The sequence below is a fragment of the Haplochromis burtoni genome, unplaced genomic scaffold (genome assembly GCF_018398535.1).
Source record: "Haplochromis burtoni strain Fernald_Lab_line unplaced genomic scaffold, NCSU_Asbu1 Contig_99, whole genome shotgun sequence".
NCBI classification, from domain to species: domain Eukaryota; kingdom Metazoa; phylum Chordata; class Actinopteri; order Cichliformes; family Cichlidae; genus Haplochromis; species Haplochromis burtoni.
The window spans coordinates 2027961-2036834 of record NW_024582460.1 but is presented as its reverse complement, the minus strand read 5'-3'; the positions used below and the strand labels follow the sequence as shown (position 1 = coordinate 2036834).

The window sequence follows — 8874 nt, the reverse complement described above, 5'->3', positions numbered from 1 at the left end:
TGATTTTGTGTTAACACACCCGGCGTGTTAATTTTCAACAGTAAAAGTATCTTTTTACTGGTATTAATGATCTTTAATTCTTCAACACACATTTATAATTGTTCTGTCGATGATATTTGTGTTAAATGCCGTACGGGTCTTATTAATCAATAACCCGTCATCTGGCACCATCTAGTGGAAAATGGACGTTATTATTGAGATATTGCCGACACTATGTTATAGTCGTTGTACTGTTTTTTTCATTATACATATTGTCCTCCTAACCCCGATTTACCATAACGATCAGTGATCAGTCTCTGGTAAAGCACTATGAAATGCATTTAATCTGTATGAAACTGCCTATAGAAATAAATTTGTTAGTGTCCAATAGCACCAAAAATATGTGTTTAAAATGCTATTGGAGTAAAATGTAAGCATCCACTGAAGTAGCCACATCAGTGCTAAAACATTGTGCTATTTATCTAGTGGTGGGTCTTGCATACCTTAGATTTAACATTGCAACTGTTCAACTGCATGCAAAACAGTCATTTTTCACCAACTATTGAGTTTTACAAGTCAAATCAACCTAACTCAGTTTATTTGTATAACCCATTATCACACATGAAGGTTCAAAGGGCTTGGCAGACATAAACCATACAAGCAACAATTTAAGAAGTGAAGTTACAAGGTAAATCATATCTTAGAGGACTCTGTTTCTCCACTCTCTAGTTTAAAAAAATGTGAATAGTTAACATTGAAATGTTGGGAGATTATGCAGTAGATTTGAATAGAGTTACCCTGGAGTGGAGATAACTTAGAACAAACATTTTTGTCAGCTCCCATGTGTGTTGCTGGCTGTTTTTTTAAGAGTACTGTGATTGGATTGTTCCAGCTGTCTTTTTCACAAACAGGGGTGGACACACAGTGAAGTCACACTGCAGTCCAACAGAGGGCAAAGTGCAAGCAGTGCTGTAACAGTGCAGTTTATCACGCTCTCTCTTGCTCTCTGTTCCTCCCTCCTCCCACCTCCTGTGAAGTCTCTCTCTCACACGCACACACACACACATGTACACAGACTTTCACTCATCAGGCTGTACATTTGACTTCTTGTTTGCAGCACCAGAGGCCGAGGTAAGCCTGTTCCTGTTCTCTCTTAACTCGTTACAGTAAGTGTGCGGCAGTGTTAGCCAACATCCTGCTTTCCCGCTTGAAAGCTTTCCTTGAAATCCAGTAGCCTCTGATGCTGGTCCAAATCTCTTTAGTGGTAGCATGTGATGGATGGTAAATTCAAAACGGGGGGCTAGGATTACCACTCCCACGCAGATGCAAAGATTAACCCACTGACACATTAAGACACTGAATCCCAGGAGACGTGTTTCCACTGGGCTTTAGTCTGTCTTAAGTCATTTAATCTTATATTAAGTCTTAAAATCTTGCCTACATTGCCAGTGGGGCTGTGATAATTCCACTCATTTCCATTGCTAACAACTTGCTTTGAGAATTCCTTTGAGTGAAGTGACATGATTTTGATACAAATGTTGCTGCAGGATTCAATTCAGTGTATCTCTGGGTTGGGGTGGGAGAATGTGTAAGAAAATAAAAAAATCTTTGTGGGGATCAGTTGGACTAAATGGAGATTAGCTTAAAGTTCAGGACAAAGGAGACTTTAACGGAGAGCACAGAATTGGACAATAGATCCTGACCACCACAACCATGGTGGGACATCGCTGTCAATTTCACTTGTGTTATTTTGTGAAAACACTTTCAATTTCAAACAGCCCGTTTGGCTGAGTTAACAAATCAAACCCTGGCTCTGCTCCTTCTGCATTTAAGAGGGAAGTCTTTCGCTTGTGAGGAGAAAAATAGAGAAATAAAGATGGCTAATCCATTTTGAAATGCCTTCCTTTAAAAGGGGAAAGAGAGGCTGTAATTGGATGTGACCAGTTTGGGCTCCCTATGGCAACATGTGTATATGCATGTGTGCGGTTAAGTCGCACACTTCCGTTTGTTTTGCTTCCACAGGCGGAGCGCGGACAAATTTAGATTGCAGCAGTCTTAAAACGTTGGAAAAACAGCCCAGAAATACATCATTGGAGAGCAGTCAGTCATTAAGAGTGTTTACCCAACCCTGTCAGAAAGAGCTCACTCGAAAACAGCAGTGCAACAAGTCCAGTTCACAGACAGTTAAGATTTAAACCACCATGCTGTATATGTATGCATGCATTCTGAGGCCAACGGGTCCCTGAGCACAGATGTGTAAAAGCCCCCCCTCCACCCCTGCCCTGCAGTCTTTTTGGTGTGTGTAGTAGTTTGCAGTAGTTTAATGATTCTTGGTTACCTTTATGGCTGAGTAGGGTTTTTTTTTATCTATTTATAGTAATTTTCTAACTCTATCTGATTTGTATCTCATTTTAAGCATTAGCTATCTCTTTTTAGTACTTTTTTTGTCTTTGTGTTGTTCTTAGTCTGTCTTTATGTTTTTGCGTCCTCTCCCCTTAGTTTTTGGTACTCCGGCTTCCACCCGCAGTAGAAACACATGGAGTTAGTGTGGTTACATTAATTGGGGACTCTAAATTTCCCACAGGTGTGAATGAAAGAAGAAAAAAAGTCGTCTGTCTCTAGGTGTTGGCCCAGTAACAGGCTAGTGGTCTGTCCAGGGTGTCCTGTTGGCCTGTGGTACCTGAGATAGGCTGTAGCAGCCTATTGCTTCTCTTAAGTGGTTTTGTGTCTCTTTGGAGTCATTTTGCATCAATGTCAGCTCATTTTGCATCTCTTTGCAATTTGTTCATGTCTGTTTGCACTTATTTTGCATCTCTCTGCTGCCATTTAGTCTTTAGAGGCTACAGTAAAGCTGTCAGCTATCCTAGCATATTCATTTCTTTCATTGTTGAAGAACTCTAGATTCTCAGGTTCAGTCTTGAGCAGCTTGAGGTTTACAAATCCTGGTCCTTTGCCAATCTTTTTTGCTTACTACACTCAAAATTGGACAACATAATAACAAAAAAACCCAAAAACTGTATCATTCTCCAAAACGTCCTGAAGACTTTTTTGACACAGTTCTTGGACACACAACATAACTTAGAGCTCAATTTTTGGCAGCTAAATTAAAAAAATGTAGTTCCTTTAATGACGCAGGCTGCTGCTGCAGTAGATTATTCCTGTATGTTGTTTCAATGAAAATGCCTGTCTCTGTTTACTTTGCTGTGGTCACATGGTCAAGATAAAAGCAGGTCAACCACTGCTCTTGTCACATTAATTTCTCTTCTACTGTGTGTGGGTATCACTCCTCTAGATATCAGAGATGGGCAGTAACGCGTTACTGTAATCTGATTACTTTTTTCAAGTAACGAGTAAAGTAAGGGATTACTATTGCAAAAACGGTAATTAGATTACCGTTACTTTCCCGTAGGAACGCTGCGTTACTGCGTTACTAAAACCGTGATTTTTTGCGAGAATGTCTCACGACAGTGACATAAGCGAGTGCGCCGTCAGTGACAACAGATGTGTGCAGATCAACAATGGATCATATATCGAGTGCGGGAGAGAGTATGAGCGTGCAGCGTTTAAAGCGTGGAAGTACTGACCTTACTTTGAGTTTGATTCCATAAAAAGGGACAAAAACATTAGTGTCCATTGTGCGTGGGAAGAAAACTTCTTTTTACAGCGAAAAAAATCCCTAAACTTCCAAGCAAGCACCAACGTAATGGGAAATTCACAGAGAAACTCGCGGATTCTTCCATTGACCGCGGCACACCTGCACCAGGGTAAACCTCCGCCTACCGCAGTCCTGCTTTACAGGTGAAAATAGAGCAACAGGACCGCTGAGTCTTTGACTTTATTTATTTTCTGCTGTGTTTTACTTGCATCTATTTGAAAGAGTGAGTGTAAACACAAAAAATATTTTATTTTATGTGCTGGAATGTGTAGAAAATAGGTTTAAATGTTAAACTAATTTATTCAAGTCAGAGAATGTTGCTTATAGTTTAATTTTTGTTTGATGCATAAAGTTAAAAGAATAAAACTAATAAAACAAGTTAAAAAAGAGACTTTTCCATTTGATTACATTTTGTATGATGGATTATGCAGAAAAAGTAGAATTGGGCTGAAAAATCTATCGCTTTATCACCTATTCAGGTTGTAAATCGTGTTTTTAAAAAGTAACTAAGTAACTAAGTAATTAATTACTTTTGAAAATAAGTAATCAGTAAAGTAATGGGATTACTTTTTTGGGGAAGTAATCAGTAATTAGTTACTGATTACTTTTTTCAAGTAACTTGACTATCCAATGGATTTTAAAGGGTAGACCTTTTATTTCTTTGTTCTAATTTTAATATAATTTTGTATGCGCAGCTTTTCAGCTTAACTTTTCACACTTTCACAACTGACAATAAAAATATTATATATATATATAAACATATATAAACACAGTCAAACGATACCTCTCTGCTATTGCTTTTAACATGTTTTTATATATATATATTTTTTGCACATTTTTGTTTTGAGTTCTTACTATGAAACGGCACATTCATTGGTTGAGCATGTCAAGGATGATTCTTCTCTGAAATTCTTGGAAATTCATGAAAATTGACATAATGTTCTCTCTTTGACCTGAAAATAACAGCAAAACCCATAAACTTAAAATATTTACTGAGGTCGTAGAAGATGGAAGCTGCCTTTTTGTAACTACAGGTTATATCCACTTATCCACTATATCACTGTCAATAACTTTAAGTGATGAAGAATTCTATAACTTATTACAATATTTGCATTAATGTGACAAAATTTTGATTTGTGACTTGCTGAGTTGTTAACATTATATATGGTCTAAAAATGGCGTCAAAAGTAAATGTCTAAAGCATGTTATTAAGGACAGAAAGCTACTTCTACATTTTATACTAATGTTACATGTGTAATATAGTATGAATATTAGTTGCTGTCCACATAGTGAAGTGTTAGTTAGCAAAAAGCATTTTTAGTAGTAAATCTCATCAGGTTCAAAACATTTATTTATACACTTGAAATGGATATCAACATGTTTAAAAACTCTAAGAGGTGCTACTGTCTTTCTAGAATTATCATTTTTAGTACCCACTTGTTCCTATTTTAAAGAGAAACTGAGTGAAATGACTGACTTTGTCAGCTAAATAACGGAACAGAAAACAAAGTAGCATAGCTAGTCAAAAGGTTCCTGCTGATATGACTTTTCTTTTTTCGAAATATAGGGCCAGTAATGCTTAAAACTTAAAAAAAGACCTTTGTCAAGCTGTTCCAGTCATGAGACTGAAAACAGCTCAGCCACATTTTCCATGTCTTGTCAGAATCAGTGTTTTCAGGTTTAGTGCTGATGAGTAATGAGGTTAAGATTTGGTGTTTGTGGCTCATTGTTAACTCTTCTGTGGTTGCAAGCTCAGTAAGGCTTCCGGTGACTAAGCTTTTGGTTGTCCATGACCTTGCTTTGTTTTAGCAACACATCATGTAAAAGGCTTTGTAAGACTGATCGCATTTCAACTCAGTCCCATGCTGTGTAAGCTGAAATGCAGAAGTGCAGCCGATGTGACACAAGCAAGTCTCACTTCTCTAAATTTTCTTCAGCTATTCTTTTTTTCACCTTCTGTATCACTACTTGGGTCTTTGCAGGCAACTGTGTGACTGAAACCAACTATGGAGGAAGCACATAGAATGGATCTGACCTACATCACTGAACGTATCATTACCATATACTCCCCTCCCGGGTGTCCAGAGGAGATCTATCTGCAGAACCTATGGGAGATTATTCCCATGCTGCAGTCCAAGCATGGACAAAACTACATGGTGAGACAAGTAGATGAGATAAAGGTAGCTAGAGAAATTTTATTTTTAAAGGTAATTGAAAAGCAAACCAAACTGATTCAGAGATTTGAGAGACAGTGGCCTGCTTTTATAAAAAATTAAATATAATTTAAACAATTATGACACTTCCCGTTCGTACATTCAGTTGTTTTACTAATTTCTTTATTCCAAAACAATATGGAAAGCATCAAAACAACCACATAACACAAATCAAATGCATACTATGAGAAACTTAAAACATTTTATTTAGTTTATCATTTTTCTCATTACACTCTTCCTTTCATTGTAGTATAATTTGTCTTATGTTTGGAAGTCTTTGTTTTCTGTCCTTGAATGACTGGATATGTTTTATAAGTTACATATAGCTCTATATTAGGATAAATATTATAAAAGTTCCTTACTTGACCTTGCTTCCCTAATCATCATGTTCCTCATACCTAGATGCAAACATTCAGGTAACTGTAAGGTTAAATGTTAGTTAATAAATGTTAAACCACAGAAAAATCTTGTATGCAACCAGCAGAAGTGATTGATTTATTTTATCTCATGCAAACAACCCTTTTTTCAGCTCATCAACCTCTCCCGGAAGCATGACACTGTGAGCAGACTCAACCACAAGGTAATTCTAATGCACTCAGTTTAAATGTCACAATGTAAAACTGTAAGCAGGTACTATAGCGCAACTGGGGCTTTTTCCGTCAGGTTTTGGACACAGGATGGGTGGATCTCTTGGCTCCCAGCCTGGATCAGATCATCGGTGTGTGCAGAGCAATAGAGAACTGGCTGAACGCCCATCTAAAGCATGTCCTCGTGTTACACTGCAGGGTAAACATCACTGTAGTCACCGACACTGGCATGTTCTCTAAAGGCATTTGTGCGATGTACGTAAGCACCTAAATTTTATTTATCCTGATCTTTTGACTGTTCCTAACAGGGAGGAAAAGGTCGACTTGGAGTTTTGGTGGCATCCTACATTCACTTCACCTCCATCTCAGCCAGGTAACACTGACTTTTTAAACAGCAGGGAAAGTTTCTGCTGTGCTGGATATTGGTTGTGCATAGGGACTAAATAACTGCACTGCCATTATGTAAAACAAAGCAATATCACATGGCTTAGGTCTCATCTTACACTAGTGTCCTTGGGGTGGAGTTAATATAAAGGGATCTAGATCACCCTAGTCATCACACTGGGTTCAGGCCATATTTGTTTATAAAATGTAGCCTGCTGTCAGTTTTCGAGGTTTTTCAAAGGAGTTCATCCTACAGCAAGATAATAGGCCAGGGGTGGGCAACTCCAGGCCTCGAGGGCCGGTGTCCTGCAGGTTTTAGATGTGTCCTTGATCCAACACAGCTGATTCAAATGGCTAAACAACCTCCTCAACATGTCCTGAAGTTCTCCAGAGGCTTGGTCTAGGCTTTACATGAGAGAAGTGTTACACATCTCCAGGGTCAAACCTTAAGTTGGTTTTTGGATGAACTAGAGAGAAGGGAGAAACTAAGCAGGTCTAAAACATTTTTGAGACCTTCTGCAACAGTGTTAGTATAAACTTTTTTGTTTCATTTTGGTGTTTGGCTTCTGAAATAAATCAACAAACTATGCACGGATAGCTGGATCAATAAACCGTCTTTTAAAATTTGGGATCAGGCCTAAACACAGGCCTCTTCTCTTCTTGGGAGTATAACCTTACATTTTGATACAGATATTGAAGTTTTGCAAAGGATTCATCCTAAATTCTCATAAAATGGACTTCTCGGAGTGATGCAAAAATAATATTTTCATATGTTGTTGTGTCCAAAAAAACCTTTCAGGCTCTGGACTTCACATGTTGGTAATGTTATCTCTGATTACATCAAAGTGCAGGAAATGGAGCTGTGAAGTATTGAGCCAGTAGTGACATTTAGTGCTGGACATGTTTGCAGATCAAAGAGTGCTGACTGAACAATAGACAGAGGGAATAGTGGCTGATCTGCTGCGTGTCTCCACCAGGCAAAGGGCAGCACAGCTGACAGTAGAGACTTTGAACTGTGATTATGTTTGATTTTTGGGCAGGGATCCTGTTTCTGTTGGACACCAGTGAATACATTTACACAGACTCTGAGCAAACACAAGAGCCTTCATAGCATCATCATATAGTTTATGTGTGAATTTATGGTCCACAGCTGAACTATTAAAATGATGTCCTTGTTTTGCCACATCTTATTATGGCATGTTGGGAAAGTTCAATTTGAGGCAAATCACTAAAAAAATGCAGAAAAAGAGGAAACTTCAGACACGTTGACAGTGCATGTGTTCCATACTTGAACACCTCACTCTTATACATATATATATACATCAACATGAAACACTAGAACATTATCTAAAAATGTGTCTGTCTCTCAGTGCAGACCTTTCCCTCGACCATTTCGCCATGAGGAGGTTCTACAATGACACACTCTCTGCTCTTATGACCCCTTCACAGAAACGGTAAAGATTTACATGACTGATTCCTGGAGGTCAAAGTTCAACTGTGGTTCAACTCTAAACCTCTGCTCTGTGACCAAAACATCTGCCATTGACCTCAGATCGCATGCTCATTGATCACCTGATTGACCGTTTTGTGAAACAGTTAACATAATAAAGCTACTGAGAACCAATGGAACCAGGGAATTCAGTGAAAATCTAACTATACTGTCTTCCATTTCTAATAATGTTATAGATACAGACTTTCTTTCTGCTTTTTCAGGTATGTATGGATGCTGGGCAGCATATTAAAAGGCAGACTAAAGATGTCTCCTTCTCCATCTTTCCTGCTCTGTGTTGTTCTTTATAGTCTCCCCAAACTAAGACCAGATGGAGGTAAGTAGCACAAACAGGTTTGGCATTTTAGCTCATGCAATCCTGATTTTTTTTCTCTTTTTTTTCTTTTTTTGTCAATTAGTTATGACCATATATTTAACCTGGGATAGCTGGGATAGCAAAGCTCATTTGTAGTTCACTATACGATTATGGGACGTATGAGCTGATTAAAAACAGACTTAAGACACACCCCAAAAAACTGAATGTACAACTCAACAAGGTAAACTTGT

General features: G+C 38.2%; 1 protein-coding gene across 3 annotated transcripts in view; it reads left to right on the top strand.

Moving 5' to 3' along the window:
• Positions 1-924: 924 nt before the first annotated feature.
• Positions 925-8874, top strand: part of si:ch211-191a24.3 (tensin-3) — a 55470-nt gene continuing 47520 nt past the window's right edge. Inside the window, exons 1-7 of one of the 3 annotated variants that reach the window (XM_014338397.2) lie at positions 925-1110; positions 5617-5790; positions 6377-6427; positions 6511-6633; positions 6743-6807; positions 8189-8272; positions 8532-8644. In XM_014338397.2, coding sequence (XP_014193883.1) covers positions 5641-5790; positions 6377-6427; positions 6511-6633; positions 6743-6807; positions 8189-8272; positions 8532-8644 — 586 coding nt within the window. In that variant the 5' untranslated portion in view covers positions 925-1110; positions 5617-5640. Of the gene's footprint in view, positions 1111-5616; positions 5791-6376; positions 6428-6510; positions 6634-6742; positions 6808-8188; positions 8273-8531; positions 8645-8874 lie in introns of those variants that run through there. The other 2 variants (XM_014338396.2, XM_014338399.2) reach the window with 2 other exon arrangements.